This window comes from Balaenoptera musculus, chromosome 13 (assembly GCF_009873245.2).
Source record: "Balaenoptera musculus isolate JJ_BM4_2016_0621 chromosome 13, mBalMus1.pri.v3, whole genome shotgun sequence".
Classification (NCBI taxonomy): domain Eukaryota; kingdom Metazoa; phylum Chordata; class Mammalia; order Artiodactyla; family Balaenopteridae; genus Balaenoptera; species Balaenoptera musculus.
This window is the reverse complement of record NC_045797.1, coordinates 67,403,625-67,426,084: the sequence shown is the minus strand read 5'-3', so window position 1 is coordinate 67,426,084 and position 22,460 is coordinate 67,403,625. Positions and strand designations below refer to the sequence as shown.

The 22,460-nt window shown below is 53.5% G+C and overlaps 1 protein-coding gene across 1 annotated transcript in view; it reads right to left on the bottom strand.

The window, feature by feature from the left end:
• Positions 1-22,460, bottom strand: part of ALK (ALK receptor tyrosine kinase) — a 738,293-nt gene that overhangs the window by 25,825 nt on the left and 690,008 nt on the right. The window contains exons 14-21 of the mRNA XM_036872826.1: positions 14,989-15,139; positions 9,367-9,498; positions 8,454-8,598; positions 5,668-5,850; positions 4,328-4,426; positions 3,695-3,847; positions 2,592-2,696; positions 167-353 (exon numbers count right to left, since the gene is read on the bottom strand). Of these exons, the coding sequence (XP_036728721.1) occupies positions 167-353; positions 2,592-2,696; positions 3,695-3,847; positions 4,328-4,426; positions 5,668-5,850; positions 8,454-8,598; positions 9,367-9,498; positions 14,989-15,139 (1,155 nt within the window). The remainder of the gene's footprint in view (positions 1-166; positions 354-2,591; positions 2,697-3,694; positions 3,848-4,327; positions 4,427-5,667; positions 5,851-8,453; positions 8,599-9,366; positions 9,499-14,988; positions 15,140-22,460) is intronic.

Genomic DNA, 22,460 nt, shown 5'->3' with positions numbered 1-22,460 from the left:
CCTTCTCCCCCTGGGGGGACTGGGGGTGCCCCGAGGGGTGGCTCTACTGGCTTCTTGCTGCCGGAGGATTTCGTGGTGCAGGGATGACATCTGGCCCCCTGGAGCTCTCCCTTCCCTGCCTCCCCCACACCCCCCGCTGCCCCCCAGGACAGTGATGGGCACTCACCGGATGAGGGTGATGTTTTTCCTGGGCACCTCCTTCAGGTCACTGATGGAGGAGGTCTTGCCGGCAAAACAGTAGTTGGGGTTGTAGTCGGTCATGATGGTGGAGGTGCGGAGCTTGCTCAGCTTGTACTCGGGGCTCTGCAGCTCCATCTGCATGGCTTGCAGTTCCTGGTGCTTCCGGCGGTACACTGCAGACACACGGAGGTCAGCGCAAGGTGGCCCAGGCCAGGCAGCCAGGCCACCTCCTCCAGGAAGCCTTCCTGGATCTCCAGCTCCTCCACAGGGATCTAAATCTTTCCATCACACTTAGTCATACCAACAAAATGATTACAGACGTGAAAGTGTACCTTTAATTGAAAGATGAAAGTAAATGTAAAGCTTAAAATCATATAAATGGAAAAGATTTATTGTATCATGCAGGGGCAGAGGCACATTAGTTTGGGTCCTCTGAGAAGCAGACCCAAGACAGGATTAAACATGCAAGGATTTTATTAGGGGAAATGCCTGTGAGAGATAATTGGGAGGGAACCCAGGAAGGCTGGGAAGCCACCATACTGTGTTGAAAGTCTGACCCCATGTGAAGGACAGGGTGAGGGAAGGTTGAGCAAAGACCCTAGATGGCCATTCAATCTAAAGAAGTTCCAGCAAGGCTCTTGCTAGGTTCTGGATCCGAAGTCGGCTGTCAGAGGAGTCCCATGTCTCCAGGAGGGGGCCTGCCTTAGCAGCTCTGCTCTGCCCAGGCACTGGGTCGGGCAAGCATGGCAATGGATTTGAGAGTACAGCTGGTGCTCTTGGTCACCTGTGTCTCCTACAGTTGAAGAACCGCCAAGCCACATAGCTGGAGACTGTCACAGAGTGAAAGGTCTCTAAACTGGGTCTAAGCTGGTGCCTGAGGACCTGAGTTCTAATTCTGCCTTTGTTACTTACAAGCTGTGACACTGACAAGTGACATGTGACCTCTTTGGATCTCAGTCTCCTTCTCTGTAAGCAGGGACAATAACTCCTGCCCTGTCTCCTAAAGCCCCACTCCCCATCCCCTAGGTTTGTGATAATGAAATGAATTCACCAACATAAAATGGTTTTGGAGGGAATTCCCTGGTGGTCCAGTGGTTAGGACATGGTGCTCTCACTGCCGGGGTGTGGGTTCAATCCCTGGCCAGGGAACGAAGATCCCACAAGCCGTGCAGTGCCATGAAAAAAAAAGGAAGGAAAGGAAAGGAAAGGAAAGGAAAGGAAGGAAGGAAGGAAGGAAGGAAGGAAGGAAGAAAGGAAGGAAGGAAGGAAGGAAGATAGGAAGGAAGGAAGGAGAAAGAAAAGAAAGAAGAAAGAAAGGAAGGAAGGAAGGAAGGAAAGAAGGAATAAGATAAAGAAAGAAGAAAGCCTACGAAAAGACAACGAAATAACCCCAAGAACGAACAAACGAAAGGAGTGAAAAAAAAGAAAGAAGGAAGAGTAAGACTAACATTAAGAAAAAGAACGAAGAGAAGAATGTTTTGAAGTTCTCACCGCTCTCCCAGTACATGACCACTGGCACTGTTACTACTACGTGTGAGAACATTCTAAATATAAGGCAGACTCCATGGGAGGTGATTCACAGGGCGGGGCCAGGGCAAGTGAGTCGACTCCTGTGCGCTCAGTTCCTCCTCTGTGAAATATGCCAACTGTGATCATAGGGCTCTCTGAGGGTTCGGTGAACTAAAACGTGTCAGTCACCCATCGTGCGGTAAGTGTGCAACCAGTTAGCTCTTGTCATCCTGCTCTCTGCAGGACGGCATCACGGGAATCACATTAGCTGCCACCGCCCTGTCCACCCCCAAATTCCCTTGCCCTTGAGGGGCTGGCCTGAAAGTGCTGCCCGGAGCTGAGCCTTTCCTTCTGCTTCCCCTCAGGTCCCTGCCCACCTGTCCCGGGCATTTCCAGCAGGAAGAGCCTGGCTGGACCATGCAGAGCCCTCTGCGACCTGCAGGTCAGCACCCCTTGGCTCACTGGCCTAATGGGGAACACTCAGAAACCAGCTCTGCATTCTCTGCATGGAGTGGGGAAGGGCGGGCTGGAGGCGTGACACAGGAAGCGACCCAGACTAGAAGAGCCCGCTGAAGCCCAGGTCTGATGAGAGCTGAAAGTGAGGTCTGGGGTGGGGCTGACCTTTAGCCACGGTGCTCTCCTCTGAAGAGTGGCCCCTCCTTGAGCAACCAGGAGGCTATGCACAGGGCTGAGGTTCAGAATCGGGGGCTCCTAGGAACCAGGGATGTGCAGGGGGGTGGAGTGAGGGGGCCTTCTGTTTTGGCTTGGCTTGGGCTGCCCTCATTACTACCCACCCAGAGTGAAACCTCAGCATCCATGGCACAGCCTGAGATGCTATTCTGTTCTGCCAGATCTGCCTTCCCTGCTCCGCTTTGGAAGTGCTGGGGCTCTGGGACACTCACCGATCATGATGCCGGAGAAAGCCAGGATGAGGGCGGCCACGAGGGCAGAGGTCACAACGGAGAGGATCAGCGAGAGTGGCAGGTGGGGCTCCGGGGTGGGTGACACTGGAAGACAGGTCCCCACGAGGCACTGATGACCACGTGGATTCTCCTCTGAGCTGGCCCCAAGTCAGAAAGACCCTCCCCAGCCTTGGACACCTGGACCACCATCCTTTTCAGAAGATCAGGGTATGAAGCAGGTTTGTCCTGGTTTTACAACTTTCAACAGTAGCTTTTGTGGGGAGGGAATATGTAAAAGGGATAAATATCAAAATCTGGACATTGATCCAAAACATCAAATGCGCATGACAGGATGAGGATGAAAGGTGAGCCAACAGTGGCTGTAGAAGAGATTCAGGCACCTGAGATGACGACAAACTCAGTACGACCCAGTGACAGAGTGTCCTGGTCAGTTAGACTCTGGAGGCTGAATTGATTCTCTGTCCGCGAGCGCACTGGGCCCGGCGCATGGGAGGGAGGGCCCAGGTGCACGCTGGCATCGACCACACCGAGGCACCGTGCCTGGGCCCGGACACTGCGTTTCAAAAGGGACGTTGACAACTGCAACACCAGGATGGGGAGGAGGCATAAAGCTGTGTCCCATATGAATGGATGGAAATGAACGGGTTATTTAATCTGGAGAAGACTTGAGGAGGAGGACAGCAGCGCTGTGTTCAGATGCCGCGCCTGAAGGGCCACCGTGAGCAGGGAGCCGAGGAGTGGAAGCCGGAAGGAACGGGTCTGGCTCTGTAACTCCCCAATGGGACTCTGTGCCTTAGGAGTACTGAGGTCCCTGGCGCTGGCGTGGTCAGTGGAGATGGGCTGGTCCCCTGGTGGGGATGTGGGGGTCACACCCGGGATTAGGGGTGGGACTAGGTGACTTGCGACTCCTTCCCGAGCCGTGACCCACCTTTCGCACACAGGTCCCTCTACCCATCGTCAGAGCACTGGTGTTGCGGGCAGACAGTGGTGTCAGGAAGTTTACAAAACTGCATCTGAGGTGTCCCAGAACCAAAGAAACCAGCTGTGGCTCAAGCTCTGGGCTCCCTCCCCCACCCCCTTACCTATGCAGGAGACACCGTCCTCGGCCAGCACTGTCCCGTGGTCGCAGAAGCAGATGACCTTGTGGCTCTCGGGGTCCATGTGGCACTCATCTACCTCACAGTGGCTGCAGTTCAGGTAATGCTTAATATTCACTTCCCCGTGGCCCTCCATCACTGGTGAGAAGGAGGGAGGGTCAGCCTCGGGCGGAGGCCGCCCTGCACCCCACCCCCAGGCTCTGCGCTCTATCTCCAGCTGGTCAGGGTGGGTTCTCTGGTCCCTGCTCCTACGTCCCATCGCCACTGGGAGCGCTGTCTGTGCAGGAAAGTCCACAGTGCATCTGGTGAGGGGAACTCAGAGGACAGGGAGGCAAGTGGCAGGGTCCACATGAGGGTCACTTAGGCTGGCTGCTACAGGTACCGGGCCTACTACTGTTGCATTTTCTAGGGCTAGCCAGTCTTCTCCTTCTGTGTCCAAATCAGATCACGCATCCTGATTTCCAGAAAACTTGGTGAGATGACCACTAAGAAGACTTGCCTGCAAGGGACCCACGATCACACCTTTGTGTCCTGGACTCACTTCAGTAGCCCTGGAGTTTTAGCTGGAGGGAGAACTGGCTTAAGGAAGCTGGTTCTGCCACCTGGCAGAGGGGGTACCTTTTAAAGCCGGGGTGTACAGGATGCCCAGTGGATTGATGAAGGAAACTCCATCCTCCCCGTCCATCTCGGGGTCATTGTTTGCGGCTGCATTGCCACCTGTGGCAAACCAGAGGAGAGTTTAACGCAGAGAGGTGGGTGCCCAAGTCTGGACACACGTGTGCATCAGCAGGGCAAGCAGCGGGGTCAGGGAGGGTCCTCGAGGGTGGGGCGGTGGGGAGGGAAGGGAGGCTCAGGGCACAGGGGCTGCAGTTGGGGCTCGGCTCAGTAGAAGCCTGGTGTGTGGGCCACTTTCTCCTCCAGGTCCGGGCCAGCTCCCGCTGGGGGGTCTCCACCACTCTGCTGGGCCCCCCCCAGGAAGCAGTCCATGTTAGCAAGAGTCGGAAGAGTTCTAGTCTCCCCAGGCTGGGTTGGCCCCTCGGCCCCTCTTCCAGGACTGGCCGGGCAGTAGCACTGAGGAGTGGCTCTCCTGTCCCATCCGGTCAGGGTTGGGGCAGGGGGGATGGGCCCCTGTGCCTTTAGGCTCCTGTCCCTCCTTTCAGTGGGGGTTGGGTTATCTTTGGGCTCCTCCCCTTGGGCTCCTCCCACCCGCCCTCGGCTTGGAAAAGAAGAGCATCTGGTCAACACGAGCATCTCACACACAGCGTAAAGCAAAACACGGACAGCACACCACAGCGCGTGCATGCATGGTGTCCTAGTCTGTGGGGAGGCCCCTCAGCTTCAGAAGGCTCTTCTGCTCTGCTCTGAAGCCCAGAGGAGAGCTGGGGCCCGGGGCCAGCTGCCTGCTGAAGGGCTGGGCCGGGGCTGCCCGCAGCTGCCCTCAGGACACGCACCCACCAGCAGGGGGAACGGCGCCCTTCTGGAAGCTGGTGGGCTGGGGCAGTAAAGGAAGTGTGGGGAGTCCACGAGGCCGGAAGCCGCACACCAGGTCCTCAGGGAGCTGGCTTGGCAAGGACTCGGGCCAGGCCATCCGAAGGGAGGCACGGGGTAGAGGAGTCTGGCCTCCAAGGCTCTCATGCCAGTGCGTCCTTGGGGGAGGCTCAGAGAAGAGGCTGGGAAGCCAAAGCCCCTTTAACATCGGCTTTGGGGGAGATCAAGAATCATATGGGATCTTGATGCTGTCCTATCGAAACCTCGAGGCAGGATGCTGTCTCGAAAGCCAGCACCCTGCCTCTGGCTCATCTGGTGGGGCTGGGAGGAAGGCGTGCACGGTCACATCACAATCCACACTGGGGGTGGGCCAGGGGCGTGCAGGCAGGGGCCGGGGAGAGGACAGGGGGGTGAGGTGCCTAGGACTAAGAGGGGAGGGCAGTGACACCTTGAACACGAATCATCTTTACCTATGTATCCTCCGCCTCCTCCACCTGAGGAGCACCCCCCTCCACCCCCTCCGAAACCCCCTCTGGTCTCCCACCCCCACTTCTTCATGGCCTGGGGGCAGGAATGTCCTCCGGTGGCACCTTCCAGCAAAGACTTTCCAGACCAGAGCAAGGAAGTGTTATCATTCCAGCCACCTCCACCACCTGCGGGAAGAGATGGAGAAACGCCTAGGTGAGGGTGCCGGCGGGCTTGGGCGGCTGCTGGGCCTGGCGAAGGAGGAAGGACTCGGTGTCTCCGAGGGGTGCTTGCCCCTGTCCAGTGCCCAGGGGGCCTGTCCTCAGTGGGGCCTGGGGCCTTCAGAGTCCACGGCCGAGCGTACCCTTTGCCCGAGGGAGACCTGCTCTGGCCACAGTCGTGCTCGTCCCGATGGGAGCGCCTCGTGCCCCAGCTTCTTGTCAGGCCTCTGGCTCAAAAGCCCGGGAGTGTGCTCGGTGAGGGACGGGGGAAGTGGAGGGGACAGGCAGCACGACTACTAACTTGTGCCTCTGCCTTCCCTCTATGCCTGCCAACTCCTGAAGCGCCCGGCCTTCGTTTCATCAACTGCTTCCCATCTCAAAGAACCAGGACCAACTGTCAAAACCCTGCCGAGGTCACGGCAGTGAAATTCCTAGCAGGAATCCTGGATTAAGGCACCAAATAACCCAAAGTGCTTTAATTGTCTACTAGGCAAGAACTTGCCCGGTCTGAGACTTGGTTTCCTCACCTGTCACTTGGAGATAATGAGACGCCTCATGGGGTGGATGTTAGGATCAAAGAAGACAGGGAGTGTATGAAATGTTTCACAGACCGCCAAGTGGAGGGATGGTTGGGTGTCTGTGAGGCAGGACACACACAGGCAGAAGGCCTCACCCTCTGAAGCTCAGGCAGTGTCTTGCCTGCCTGCTTCTAAGGAGCTGCTCCAAGGTCAAGAGCAAAGAGAGCTGGGGGTGGAGGTGGTGATACTCTGGCTACAGTGGCAGCAGCTGGAGCTGTGCTTCCCAACGCCTGGGCCTGCTCTGAACTCTTGCAAACGAAATGTTCTTTACAGAGCTAGGTTGAATGTAACTGTATCTTAAGGCCACAGGCAGACCACAATACATCTCTCCCGAGGCCCTGGAAATTCCAGGACGCCCGTCTTGTCTCCCCATATTGTTTTGTGTGACATTTCAAGAGGCAGTTTACTCCAGAAGACCCCAAAGCCCTTTCTGCTCCAGCAGATGATGGGAGGTGGGAACCGGGAGAAACAGCTGTGCGTGTGTCTGCTGGAACCATAAGGGTTAACCTGCCAGGAAGGGTCCTCTGGGAGAACTTGTGGCCAAGGTTCTTCTGCACCCGGAGAGGGCAGCAGAGGGACGTCTAGGTCGGGAAAGCTGCAGACAGGGATGACTATGGTGCTAGAAAGAGGGAGACAGGTTTCAGGAAATGAGGTCGAGGTCAGGAAGAAGCTTGGGTCTGGAACAGAGACAAGCAGAGCTGAAATGAGGTCCTGGACAAGTCGTGAGGACCTGTCAGCTTCGGAAGCTACAGGACTCCAAGTGTTTGGCCTCCCTTTGTCAGCCAGAGGGTGGGTATGGGGCCAGTCAAGGTGGTTGATGTCACGTGGTGGAGGGAAGGCCCCTCAGCGCTGTTAGCTGGAAGTGGGCTCTGCTGGCTATTTGGGGCCGTGAGCTTAGTGAATAAGTTAGGATGAGATGGGCCTGATACCAGGTCTGCCCTCCTTCCCCTGCCCGGAGAACCCTACCCTTGAGTCCTGCACAGTCCCCAGCTAAGTTGGTTTCCAACCCCCACTCTATCTTGCAGCCTTCAAGCAAACGTGTGGGAAAGAAAACAATGGGCGTAAAAATAAAAACAGCAACAACAGTGTTTTAAAAAACGGATTAAGTACGAAACAGTTTGGCCATCTTGAGAAAAAAAATCCACCGACTTTCATTGAGCTTGTTGACCCTTCTGTAAAATGAAATGATATGTTTGGAAAACCCTACAGGACTGTTTTGAAAAGCACACGTATAATAGATGTGGAAGTGCTCTGTAATTTATGACATGCTGGACGGATGTAAGGGGCACTGTAAATATCACTGTGGTAATTCCTCGCTGTGACCGCTTCTCCTCTTTCTTCTATCTCTAGCTCTCTCTCAATTGAAGAGAAAGTCTGAGTATTTATTTTAATTAATCTCAAATCTTAAACGCCTTCAAAAATCCTCCCTCGATCTGATTGTGGAGAAAAGAAAATACAAAGATGAATGGCTGACTTCGGAGGAATCAGAATTCACATCCCCTTTGGTGTCTGCCCCCTATTTCTGTGTTGCTGGCTCTCATTAAGGAGACAGAGAGCCCAACCATGGAGATTCCAGAAAGAGATTTTCCAGCAAGGAGATGTGTGCACCGGCAGCCCGGGGCCCGGAAGTATGAACAAACCACAGGGGCCCCGGGGGGCCTGACTCTGCCCAGATTTCTTCCACCTGCTCACATCCAGTTGCATTTGGTAAAACCCAGGGATGACTGGGTTGGCGGTCAGACTGCTGCCGCCTGCCTCATTTTCTCAGTGACCTTCTGCAAGTCCAAACCCCGTGTTGGCAAGGGGGCCTCTGGGTCCCCAGTGTGTGGCCTGACCTTCCTCTCTTGATCCCGGTACCAATATCCAGAGCTCCCAGCATCTCAAGGGCCAGCGACTAAGATGCCCACAGGTGTGTGATGGCGCCCGGCCGAGCTGACGCTCACACGGTCCCGGGAGAATGTTCTGGGAGAGGGTGGGCTTGCAGCGATTTACCTGCGGCTCCGGAATTGCCATTCAGCCCTAGAACTGAGGAGTTATTCTCCAGTCTCTCTGGGTGGAACGTGTCTGTCTTGGCTCCGTAGGCCCTGCCGCCACCGCCGGCCGCTATGATCAGGGGCACTGGCACTCCATCCTTCATCTGCCCAGGGGAGACATTCAGAGATTGAGAAACCGAGTGGGGCTCCCACTCTGGAGACCCCTGAGCAATTTAAATGTTTAAATGTGGCCGAATGTTTGCTGGGCAGTGGGTGATATCTCAGTGGTCTGAGGGCCCTGATCTCATGTTACAACAACCCGTCAGCTCTTCCATCCCCTCCAAACCCCGGCTCGTGTATTAGTCCAGGTTCAGTACGTGAAGCAAAAGCACTAGGAGATATAAATGTATCTGAATACCAGGAGGCTGTTTATACAGCCCCTTTCCTGAAGTTCCTCTCTAGCCTCAGGGGTCTGGCAGCTGGTGTGCAGAAGCAGGTCTCTCTCCTCTCCTTCCTCTCTCCTTCCTCTGCACGCTCAGGGGTCTCTGCTCTGATCCCCACAACTTCAAGATTAAGCCCTCAGCATCACCATCCCTGCAGGAAGACCCAGCAGGAAACCTTTGCCTATTTTCGATGACATCAGAAAAGTCCACCTTAGGACAGAGGAGGGCACAGTGGGACCCTCTGGGACTCTGAAGCAGGATGGCAAAAGTCTGCGTGGTGAAATCCAGCTGGCACATCAACATGAGAAGGGCCTGTCCTTTCCTGGACAGACAGGGAACCTTATATTCCCTCTGGGCCTCGGTTTCCTCAACTTTAAATGGGGCTAAGAGCACCCGAGGTGCTTCGTTCCCAGGTCTGTCCTGAGGATCCAACACCAGGACACAGAGAGAGAAGGCACTGCCCTGGGGAAGCTGGCACCCAGACCTCACCTTAAATACATAGGTGGCTCCGCCCCCTCCTCCGCCCCCTCCTGCCCACTCGTGCACACTTTTGTTCACGTGGATTTCTTCTTCTATCACGTTGTTCTCTCCAATGCAGACTTTCTGGATTAGTTGGTTTGTCTGGAGAAACAAAAAGCACCTCAGGTTTGTGCCCAGGGTTCTCTACCTCCCAGCACACAGACCTTCTATGTTTAAGGATAGGGTCTGACAATCTCTCAAATAGCTTGCCGTTGAATTGAGGAGACAAAAACTACACACAGATAACTGTCACTCTGGGCACTATTGGAGAAGGACCACAGGGACAGCTTAGAAGAAAATGCATGGGAAATTGAGGAGGGAGAGTTAGGCTTTGTCGCTGGACTGGTGAGTAGGGAGGACTGCCTGGGGGAGGTGGCATTCACTTGGGCCTTGAAGGATGGGGAGATTTTTAAACACTGAGAATGGGAGAAAGTTAGGACATTACAGGGGAGGAGATCAGCATGAGCCCAGAGGGAAGGAGGTGAGTGGGGTTTTTGGGGGGAAAAGTATAAGGAGTCTCTGTGGCTCAGGAAAGTCCATCTGAGGACAGAGAGGTGGTCCAGGAGGACCTGTTAGGATCCTTTGGATTCTGAAGAGGGGTGATAAAGGCCCCATGCGGTAAGACAGGGCTGGTGGGAGTGTAAATGGGAGTGGATAGAGGGAACCTAACTGGACAGTCAGATCCTGGACAGGGGCCTTGAATACAAACAGAGAAGGAGCTGGACTTCATTCTCTAAGCAGTAAGGAGCCACTGAGGTATTTTGAGAAGTTGCAGTTTGAAGTATCTTGTAAAGAGAAGAAAACAGCAGGAGGCCAACCTCGGATTTTATTCCACCTGGTGTGGGCCCAGGCATCTGGGAGTCTCTGGGGACAGGCTGGAAATTCCTGTGACCCAGAAGCCTGGAATCTCTGAATAAAGAGGGCAGCGTTTCAAGAACAGCCACCCTGCTTGTCAGTCACAGCAGCTGAGACGAACTCTCCATGCATTGGCCTGACCTTGGAGGAAAATGACTTTTCTTTCGCTTCATAGAAAAAAGGCCAACAAAACATCAAATTTTCATCGAATGTTGCTGTGTAACCAGCCAGTGGGCATGGCAATTCATCTTGAGCCACTCCTTATGCTAAAGCACTCAGGGGTGCCGGGAATGAGTACTAGAGAAATTTCCAGATAAATAGCTGAGATGCAATTTGTTTTATGGCATTTTGGATTTAATGATGGAAATAATTTGATATTTTTTAGAGTAGATTTAGTGCGGATGGAAGGGTCTGAATTGCTGTTGTGGGCAGCTGACATTTCTCCTGTGTATGTGCAGTGCCATCCAGGGCTGGGGTGGGGGCCGAGTGGCATGGAGTCTGCTGGAAGGAAACCCTGCTAACCGCTGCCTGGGGAGGGCCTGAGATGCAAGGGGCATGCTCTGAGGGCAGAGCCAGGGACAGGGCATGGAAATGTGTGCTGCCAGCTAGGCAGAGCACAGCACAGAAGACAGTGTCCAGTCTCACTTCCTGACTGGAGATTTGCTGGGCCATCTGTCTGGATCTGCCCTCCTCTATTAATTGGAGAGCTGCGGGACTGCCCCGGTGGTCCAGTGGTTAAGAATCTGCCTTCCAATGCAGGGGAGGCGGGTTCGAGCCCTGGTCAGGGAACTAAGATCCCACATGGCACAGGGCAACTAAGCCCGCATACCACAACTAGAGAGAAGCCCACGCGTCGCCACTAAAGATCCCACATGCTGCCGCAACTAAGACCCGATGCAGCCAAAAAGTCTAAATAAATAAAAAAAAAATTGGGGAGCTGCCCAGTGCGAACCAGTGGTGCTAAGAAGGTCCATCCCCTCCGACCCTGCTCCCTTTCCTCCTCTCCTCTGCCTGGCAGCAGTGGGGCCCCCCACCCCTTGGGGGTGCCCTCTTCCCTTGAATGGAACTTGCCGATGGCTGGAGATTGCTGGAGGGAGCAGTTGGGCTGCAGGATGGTTTTTGTCTAAGTAGAGCCCAGAGTCAGCGCATTTCCCGCTGTCCCGGAGGCTCAGGTGTCTCCTTTGAATGGGGTGGGGGGAGGGGAACAGTTGATTCGCTTCTCAGTCTGCATCTTGCTAGGTCCACAGCTGCATTTGGAGGAGCTGATCACTTTTCCACGATTCGCTTTCTTGACCTGATTTCTGGAGTCTCCTCCTACATCCCTGGCTCCCCCCTCCCCGCCTCCTTTGTTGGTTCCTCTTTCCTCCATTTCTAAATGTTGGGGGTCTGCAGGGTTCAGCCCGTGGTGCTCTCCATCTATACCACTCCCTAGACAGTCTCAACCTGTCTCAGTTTATGCTGATCTCTCTCGTATTTGCATCTCCTTTCCAGACCTCTCTCCCGAACTCCAGCCGCCTGTCTTCCTTGTCCACAAGCAGCCTCCACGTGGCTGTCTAACAGATCAGTGCAGCTCAGTAAACCTGCTCCTTCCGCAGCAGGCCCCGGCTCTCCTGAAGGCAGCTCCCTCCTTCCAGTGCCTCAGGCACAATTCTTGGATTTTATATTCTAAATACACCCAGAATTCAGCCGCTTTTCACCACCTTCACTGTTACTGTCTTTATCCAAGCCACCATCATCTTGCCTGGATTAATGCAATAGCCATTAGATTCATTGCACCCGACTCCTCCCTTGGGCCCAAGTGGTCTGTTCTCCACATTGTAGCCAGAGGAGCTAATATGCAGATCACTTCAGGTCACTATTCTGCTCAAAACCTTCCTATGGCTTCAAAATGTTCTTCTGAGGTCCTGACCCGGTCCCCATCACCCCTCCCTCATCTCTCACCCACTCTCCCTCCTGCTCCATCCACTCATCCTGGCTGTTCCTCGAGCACACCAGGCACGGCCCGCCTGGGGACTCGGCCTCTGCTCTGCTGGAGTCCCCACTTACTTTCCTGGTTCAGTCCCTCAGCTCGTTCAGGACTCTGCTCAGCTGTCTTTTTTTCGGTAGGCTTCCCTTGACCACTCTATTTACGATTGCAACCTGCCTCTGAACTCCAGCACACCTGACGGCCCTTCACCCTACTTCTATTCACCCTAACCCTGTCTCTTCTGGGTGTCCTGAGGAGCTTACGTTTACTAGTTATTGTCTGTTTGTCCCTCCTCCCCTGGAGTCAATGTGAGCTCCATGAGAGCAAAGGATCTTCCTTTTGTTCATGAATATCTCCCCAGTTCCTAGAACAGTGACTGGCGTGTAGTAGGTACTCAATAAATATTTGCTGAATACATTTGAAAGACTTGGGAACTGGGTGGGTGTGGGCTGGCCCTTCACAATACTTGTCTTGTGAGTGATGGTAGTGGTGGAAGCTAACATTTAGACCCATGGTTTTGCTCCCCTGGGGACATTTGGAAATGTCTGGAGGCATTTTTGATTGTCATTTCTGAGGGATGCTTCTGGCATCTGGTGGGTAGAGGCCAGGGATGTTGCTAAACAGCCTACAGTGTAGAGGACAGGGGCTGAGGGGTGTGTGTGTGTGTGTGTGTGTGTGTGTGTGTGTGTGTATGGGGGGTGGTTCCAGCAGCTGCAGCCCATTCCAGGCTTGGGTTGGCCAGGCACACGGGAAGAGCCACTCTACGCAGAAATGCAGAGAAACTGCAGAGCTGCCAAAGCCTGCAGTTTAATTCTTGGGGTCCACTTCATTCTCTAGAAGATCCTCTCTAGACACCATTTTTCGGCCTAGGGAGGACTGGAGATTGAGGTAGTGCCTGTAAAAGGTCTTTCTCCCCTTCTCAAATGACCCCTGAGGGGCAGAGGTGTGGAGCAACTGGGAAGACCAATTATTTTCCCCATGCCCATGCTATGCCCGACCCGACCAGCAGAGGGGGCTGCCCTCTGTCCCTGGCTTCTTTGGAACCTTCCTCGCACATCCAAAGTTGGAGAGCAAGTAGGTTGATTAATAAAATGATAAAATGCAGCAGTCCAGAGGAAAAAGTAGATTACAATTGAATTAAAAAAGAAGGACTCAGTCCTGTGAAAAGATGTAACAGATGACAATCCAATCAAGTAAAAGTTGCTTGCGGAAGTCAATGCGATCTTTCTGCTTAGATGGAAGAATTACATTAGCACTCAATAAATTCCTGTGAAAATTACAGCGGCTCCTAATGTAATGACTTAATACATTATATCAGGTTGGAAAGTCCTGATTATAGTTGCTAAATAAAAGAGTCCAGACATTTCTCACGCCCAAGGTTGCACCTGCGCAGCTTACTCCAGTTGCTTTGTTTTCAGCCTCTAAGGTGGGGTTGGGGGTAGGGCACATACTTTACTCCTGGCTCCCAGCCTGGGGCCTGACTCTTAGAAGCCTTGAGGTTATTCTGTGGAATTGAACTGCTTTCTCATAGCTCTTGTTCCCACACCTGTCTTCCAACTCTGCTCTTGAATAAGTTTCTGGGGAAGGAGCCCTGGGTCCTGAGACCTAGAACCCAGATCCCTGCCCCAGTCCCACCCAGTGCAGAAGTTCACCCTCAGGTGAGGGCGTGGCCTGGCCCAATGCGGAGACCCCCCTGCAGAGTGCTGAGTTCCCATCAAGACAGCCAGCAACACGAGGGTCCTGCGTCCCCCAGCACAGGCAAGAGGCATGGCTGCTGCTTTATTAGTCTCCACTGTCTCCCCTTCCTGGTCATTTTAGACCACTACTGGCTTTCTTAAGTACTGCTGTTGGAGCTCTCACTGTTTGACAGCTGGACAACCCAGTGGGGTCAGGAACCAGAATGAAGGGTTGTCTCTGGGGCTGCAGAGGATGACAGTCTGGCTTGTCAAGTGATGTGCTATAAGTGGAAAAGGGAAAAAGGCTGTAGAAACTGAGCCCCAAGCAAGTTTGGGGCAGCAAAAATAGGAGCCAGAGTCTCTATGCTGCATTATGAGAGACTCTGGACAAGTCCCTTCACTTCTGTGGTCTCCATGTTCTCATCTGTGAAATGGGGGAAGTGGATTACATGGTCTTTCAGCTCTGAGTCTGTGCTTAAAAAACTTTAAAAAAGTTTTAATCACACAAATAATAAATAATATGTGAACGCATTATTTTTGTAACAATATCAGACATTACTGACAAAGCACCCTCAACTCTAGTCCCCTCTCCAGAAATAACCACTGTTATCTGTATCTTTCAAAACTTTTTCTATGGTTTTATATGCATATATGTGGCTATGAGTCTGTGATTTAGAGCTGAACAAGACATGTTTAGTCTGGTATTTTCCTGTTTATGATAATACGGCTAAAGACAATGGTGCCCTTGCAAGAAAGCTTAGGCAGGGGGCTTCAACTCGCACTTGTGCTAAGAGGAGCAACCATTTGCCCATTTTAGCAGAATTCAGCTCTTCAGTTTTAAAGATTGCTCATGAAACCCATGCCTCAGCCTCGGTGCCTGTAGGGATGTGCGACCCCCAAAGCCACACCACCCACTTTCTCATGCACCCAAATGGCCCTGGAAAGGGAGGAGCATTTGCAGGCACAATAAAGGGTGAGTCCTGCCATCTTTGAACGTGAGGTCTCCGAAGGGGTGTGTCCAGTGTTTGTGTCCTCTGAGGGACCTGCCTAGGTCCTGGTGAGTGTGGAGGAGAAACCCCCGCTCTGGGCACTTACACTGGGGCAGGCATCTTCCCCCTGCTGCCCGACCAGGATGTACAGCACGTCGTCCTTCTCCAGGCTGAAGATGCCCAGCACAGACACGCCGTGGGATCGCATCATGGTGTTCTTCCCGCCTTTCCCGCCAGCGGCTCCGTAGCCTGATATGCTGCAACAGGACAGAGCTCATGGGCTCCTGCCATGGTATGAAGACTGACTCCCCTCCTGCCAACCCAGCGGCTCCTAACAGGCCGAGCGCACCACCCTCGTGCTGGAGGTCTCTCCCCTGCATCAGCCCATGAGGTCAGCAAGGAGGGTCCTCTCTCCACTGTCAGGAGATGGCGATCAAGTTCAGAGAGGGGCAGGGAAATGCCTCATTCACAGAGCTAGGAAGGTAAAGAACTAGTAAGGGGTAGAAGAGAGGAAGAGAGGGAGAAGGGGGGCAGGGAGAGAGAGAAGAGATGGAGACAGGGAGAGTCTATTAATGTGGGCTGTTGGGGTGATGGTGTCCTGAATACCTGGGGTTTCCTGTTATGGACTTCTCTCCATGTCCAAGAGCAAAGGACTCATGTGGTCAACCTTAGACAAGTAATTGAACTTTCCTGTTCCTTATCTGTAAAATGGGGATAAGAAAATCCTACCTTCTAGCCCAGGTGTGTGGTGAAGATTAAAGAAATGAAGTCTCGCAAGTCTCAGAATTGTGGCTGGCACGTAAGAAGCACTCACTAAGTATTTATTATTATTCTTACTGGTAGAAGGAGCAGTAATTGACTTGCTACAATGTTTTAAAGTCTCCCCACGGGGTCTAGACACAAGGAGTCCCACATGGAGTGACTGAGGAGAGCGGTGTTTACGAGCACAGACTGTTTATTCGCATCCCGCCATAACTCCTTCTGGAGCAATGTGTGTGCGGACAACAAACAACCAATCATGATGAAAATAAAACCAGAGAGTGGGGATGCGGGAGTATTTCTGCTGCCTCTTAGGTTGTTGAGTTGAAGTCAAGCAAGGATGGGGGAGAAAGGACCCAACTGATGAACCGTATCAGAAGAGCGGTGTGCCGTGAAGACAGCTCGCATGCCTGATACACACGCCTCCCCAGAGACCGGCTGCCAGGGAGAGGAACTTGGGGGGCTTTCAAGTCCCTGCATATTCAGATCCAAGGTCCTTGACGAAAAGCTTCCAGGGAGAGCTGCAAGATGGTTTTGCACACGTGCGCACACGGCGGCTTCTCCACCTATAATTCTAGGAAATGTCCTGTGTTCCAAGCATGGGAGGGGCCTCCTGGAGGCTCTCCTAAGGCAGAACCTGGGCCTGTTCTGCAGACACAAGCCCGGAGGGCCAGCTGATGGCTAACGTGGCAGGTGAGGAGCCGAGGTCTCTGTAGAGAGCAAGGGAGAATTGAGCCCACTGTCCTGTTTCCAGGGCCCGGCACCGATGGGAGATCGTTGCAAACTGGCATAAGGCCGCGTGCCTAAGAGGAGGCGGGAGATGGGCTCCAGGCCCTCGAGAGGCTTCCAAAGAAATTGGGGAGACAGAGTTATGACATCTCCCTGTGGGGGTGGTTATATTGGGGAGGCAAAGCGGAGGGACCAAAGGGCTCTGGGGTTCCATGTGAGGAGTGGACCATCTCCTCATTGTGTGTCCTCTCAGAGTCCTAGATCCTTCCCTCGTCAAAGAAGGACCATTCTTTCCTTTCCGAACTCACAGGGGCACGGGGAGGTTCAACACTAGAAGGAGATAATGGGTGAAAGCCCCGAGAAAGTGGCAGGTCTCGGCACAAATCAGGGCCATCCGGTGCTCAGGGCCCAGGAAAGAGGCGGAGGACCGCGACAGACATTGAGGCAGCGGTGCTGGAGGCCTTGGCTGGTTTGGGGCGTGTGGGGTGCGGGTCTGATGTCGGCTTCGTGGTGGAGATGATGGTTGGGTAGGACCCAGACAAGCAGAAAGAGGTGGAGGGTACGAGTCAGGCTTGTGTGAACGTGAATGAAGAGGCAGGAAACCCAGGTGCTGGGGTGGGGAAGTGGGGCGTTGTAGCTCTGCAGAGGGAAGTAGGGCCAATTCCTGAGCATCCTACAATGTGCCAGGCGTGAGTGCATATGGCATCCCCCCAGTGGCCGTAAACAGTAGCTGTTAGCAATCTCATTTGGCAGATGAGGAAACCGAGGCCCAGAGGGATTCATTGGGACCGGGCAAACCCTGGTCCAGAGCTCTACATTTCCCCTCACGGAGCCCATTTCCCCTCCGACATGCTCCTGCGAGGTTATATGGATGCACGAGGGTGGTCTGAGAAGCTACTGGCCCATCCTAATTCACTCAGACCCTCAGCCAAACCCTCGCTCCTGACCCACTGGAAAAGGAGAGGTGATAAGGACAATTAAAAGGTTGAAGAAGAAGGAAGGCTCATTGGTGAAAGGAAAGCAGCAGAATTATTTAGCTCAGAGAAGGCAAGCCTGGGGCCGGGGTGGTGCTGGGCATTCCAGAGACTCTGTGGAGTGCAGAGACAGCAACGTGGGCATAGACGGGCCACATCTGTCCTGCTGGCCCCTCCAGGGTTCCGGGGCTTTGGCAGGTTACCTAAGAAAGTCGTTTCAATCTGAAGGTGTTGTTGGCTTGGAAAACTGCTGCCCGAGAGGGAGTCCTCACCCTGCCCACTCCTGCTATGGCTGAGAGGTAAGCTGTACCCGTCTCATCCTTTCTGCATCATTTGCATAGTCATTTGCATAGTCAATCTGCATGCATTATGAATCATTCTGAACTCTTTCACATGTTTAAATTTAGCCAAAGCATTATATTTTAGAAGTTGTTTGTTCCTGACATGCTTTTTTTCCCCTCTCTAAGTCTTCTTTCCTATTTCTCCTGCCCCCAATCGAGTCTGAACTCCAGCCCCATTTGGGTCTTGACCTAGTTCTTGGCAGTGAGGTGGATGGAAAGAGCCCTGAGTTCTGAGTCATACCCTGGGCGCTCTGCTGGCTGTGTGACTTGGGACAACTTGCTTAACCTCTCAGAGCCTCAGCTTCCCCTACCAAGGAAAAAAATGAGGACAAGGACCCTCGCCCTCATGAGGGTAAGTAGTGGGTTTGAAAAGATTACAAACTGCTGCCAAGTGCAAGGGGGACTCTGGGCTGGGGTCAGCTCTGCAGACCCCAAAGGAGACAGTAGAGATTGGCACCCAGGTGTCAGCAGCTGGAGTTTGCTTTCCTGCGTGATGGCCTCAGCCCCACGTTTCCACCTGGACTATCACTGTTTTAAAGACACGGGACAGGCAGCTGCCCACCTGGGCTACTGGCAGGGGAGGTGGTGCCTCCCTCATCAGCCCTGTGGGGCCTGAAATCCCACCACAGAGCTTCACTCCTTTGGAAACTTCTAGCTGCTACTAGAGGTCCGTCTCCTCCTGGGTGGGCTGTGCCACAGTGAAAAAAACACAGGCTGGATGCAGACAGACCCGGATCCAAATCCAACTCTGTCACTCGGGGCCAGGAACTGGGTGAGACGTCTCCCGCCCAGGTGTTGGCCTTACACTTGGTCAACATTGAGAGCCAGAGCCTCCTGAACTTTCGTGTCCAAGGCACCTTGCTTACCTCTCCTGGTTCTGGCTCTGTTACTCGCCAGCTGTGTGACCTTGGGTAGTTTATGTACCCTCTCTGAGCTCCAGTTTCCTCATCTATAAAAGGGGGATAAGAATATTTACCTTAAAAGGTTGTTGTGAGAGTTCTATGAGATAATGCCCCTTATAAGGGGCCTAGTTCAGCCCCTGGAGGGTAGCTAGTGAGTAACAAATAGTAACTGCTGTGCTGATGTACCCCTGGGGGAGCCTGTCTGCTCCTCTCCTGGGGTGACTTCTGAGAGGCATAAGGGGGTGAGTGAATAAGGCCCCGGATTCTAGAGAGCAGGGCAATATGTGGAGCAGGGTGTGGCCGAGGAGCCAGGGTCAAGGGTGTTCAGTTTCACCCAGGACCTACTTCCACAGGGAGCCAGTGGGAGCATAGGGCCAGCCTTGGCGCTTCTGAAGACCCCCGCACTGTACGAATCACGTTACACAAACTTGTGCCAGAATAATAACCTCAGCCTGAATCTTTGAAGCCTTTTCCCATGCCTTGTAAACAACTTATTTTGATGGTTGACAAATGACAACAAATTAATATACTTGCCACTCAGGTGGGGAAAATGACTCGCAGCGATTCCTGTTTACTGGAAGTTACAGGATACTGTTCTCAGCGAGCTGATGCTGTAATTTGTTTGTCTGTCTTCATCTAAATCCATGTCCCCTCGTCAGAATGGATGTTTATCAGGTTTGCATTTTGTATTATTGACTGTGAGCTATTGTTACCTGATGTAATGGAGTTGTGAATCTTTTTAAAATAAAGAATTAGCTGCAAATCAAAGTGGCTGCCTGCCGGACCCTGGAAGGAGAGCACAGCTGGTGTGCAGCGTGATGGCGGTGTCGGCGGCACACTTGGTGGGGCTGCCGGGGGCGGTGGAGGGGGGGAAGGAGTGAGAGGACCCCACCTGGGGAAGCAGGAAGCACCTCATTTCTCTTCCACACCTGCTCTGGGCTCTGCCTCTAACACCCAGTGGGACCTTGAGTGAGTCCCTTCCGTCCTCTGGGTCTCGGTTTCCTCCTCTGTGAGATCAGAATAGTTAGGTCCACCCTGCGTATCCATCCTGCCTCCAGGGCTGCTGTGAGAGCACGGGAGACTCTGGGTATGTGCAGGGCTTGGTCCGGGCGAGAGCTCTGTGCAGGTACATAGTCGTATGATCCAGATGGGTCACGCGAGCCATCAGGCGACACCGCCGGGGGTCAGCGGTGGAGGCGTGCGCTCCTTGCTGCCCCGGTTCCATTCCAGTTTGGCACCAATGAGCAAGACTCATCGTCCACTCGTTCCCTACCACCTTCCTGACCCAGGAATATCAGAGCTGGAAGAGATGTCAGTGACCTCTCTCTCCAACCCCTCCTTCAACAGATGAGGCCCTTGTAGAGGAGGGGCAGCACACTTTCAAGGTCATACAGTGTGTCAGAAGTTGAACCCAAACTTCATTCTGCCTGTGGCTCATGGATCTTCGCTCAATGCTGCCCCCCTCCCTCGACTTTCCCTGCTCTGTGCTCTTCATGGCTCTGGCTATCTGCACAATTACTCTGGCAATGAATCATGACTTGTGACTCTCTTCTACAATTGTTTAGGACTTTATTGGCATCGTGGACTGTTATTGAACTTTTCTGCCCTGTGGTCTTTGCAAAGATTGCAAGGCTCCAGAGGCTCAGTCCTCTCTACAAGTTCTGCAGCATCTATTCAGTGCCCGGCAGACAACCGGAGGCCCCTTGCCCCACACCACCCCGGCTCAGAGCCGGGCAGGCAGTAGGTGCTCCATGGCTGCTTGTGGATTTGAATGATGGTGTCATCCAGCTGCACGTGCTGGTCTGTGGAGCCAGGTGAGGAAACTAGTGTGAGTGATGGAGGCCGTCAGGAATAGCTGTGGCCCAGGTTGGCTGGTGGGCTTTGCTGGCTCCAGCTGGGATCTGAGACCTCTTGTACATGATGTCTGAGGAACAAGTGAACCATGTGAGAACTGTCATCAGGAGCTGTGGGCTGTGCTTGATGAATGTTTTTAGAGACGATCTGTGTGCATGTTTGCACGTGTGCATGTGTGTGCGTGTGTTTGTGTGTGTGTACATGGGAAGCTGGGGGAGGAGGAGGACAGGGAAGGATACGGAACCCTGGAGAGGCTGGAGAACAGGCAGGTGGGCTGGGAGGAGGGAGAGAAGGATGAAGAGGGGAAGAAGTCAGGAGAGCGAGAGGCTGGCTGGCTGACATCTGCATGCGACTGCCCCTGTGCGGGGTGTCACACGCCGAATCGCACTAAATCCCCCCGGGCCTTGGAGCTGGACTCGGTCAGTGTGCGTCTCCATTTCAGGCGGAGGCTGAGGCTCCTGCCCCAGCACACCCCCCACAATCACGCTCCTGTTCTGATCTACCTTAGCCGCCCACCTCCATGGGCCCTCAGACCGAGACTTGGAAATCTCCCAGATCAGGTGTCCCTCTCGCTGTTACCCTCATCCTTTCCTGTCCTTCTCAATCAGGCTCCTTGGGACAGGAGCTGTCGCTTATTGTCCTGGCTTCCTCAGCCCCCCACGCACGGCTATCCTCCTGGGTATTGCCTGCTCCCCCTCACCCCCATCCCACCCACTCAATCCTCCAGTCATGCTGATTCTACCTCCCAAACATTTCAGCCTCTCCCGCCACATTTCCCCTGCCCTGGTTTAGCCCCATTTGACTCTTGCCTGCATGACCTCACCAGCCTTCCCTCTGTTCTCCCTGCCTCCCCACTTGCTTCTCTCACCACCACCATCACGCTGGCACCAGAAGGAGCTGAACGAGTTCGGGAGGTGAGGCTCCAGCCTCAGGGCCAGGTCCTGCTTCAGCTCCTGCAGGCCCTGGCTTGCCCCAGGGGCTCCTTCCCCCGGGAAGGCCCTCCCCTCGTCTTCGTAGACAACTCTATCACCTTCAAGACTTAACTCAGGCTTCTGTCTCCCTGTGGAAGCCATCCATGAACTCAGGCCCTTCCCCTGGCCTCTGACACAGGGCTGTGTGTAAACCTCCATCGCAGTACTTTCTACATCACAGCGAAATGCTTTGTTCCTACGTCTGCCACTGACTGGGGCTCCTCTTGGGCAGAAACTGGATCTTGTACCTCTTTATGTACTTAAGTGTCAGGCATAGTGTCCTAACAGGTGCTTAATATGGTCCGCTGAGATGTGCAAAGCAGGAGGGGAGCGGGTCTGGACACCTCTCCTGTTTTGATAGAGGAAGTGGCAAATCCAGGGGAAGGGGAAGCCCAGGGCAGGAAAGCAGTGTGTGTGTGTGTGGGGGGGGGTGCGGGGGGAGGAGATGGAGATTTAGGTTTTGCCCCTAAAGCCCCACCTTAGCCTGCTGTCTCCTTCCCGGCCTGTCTTTCCTCTCCCTCTTCGTGGTAGCAGACAAAGGTGTAGAAGATGGGAGAGGAACACCGGGTAAATGACCAGTTAATTAAGAGTGGAGGTGTTTTCATTACTGTATATAAAATAGATAACTAATAAGAACTTACTGTATAGCACAGGGAACTCTACTCAGTAGTCCATAATGACCTATATGGGAAAAGAATCTAACAAAGAGCGGATATATGTATATGTATAACGGATTCACTTTGCTGTACAGCAGAAACTAACACAACATTGTAAATCAACTATACTCCAATAAAAATTAATTTAAAAAAAGAATTTTTTTTTTTTAACCTGTATGCATCCCTGAGCAAGCCCCAGGCAATGACGCCCCACTGTGGCACACAGTGGGTGCTTGATAAGTATAGCTCGCTTTCCTTCACCTCTCTGATCAGTAGGTAGAGACCTTGACTGTAGCAATAACCGTGCCAGGCCTCAAGCTGCAGCCAGGCAGCACTAGCTGAGCGCCACACTCTTCCAGGAATAGATGGACTCCCTAAGGAATGATTCCAAC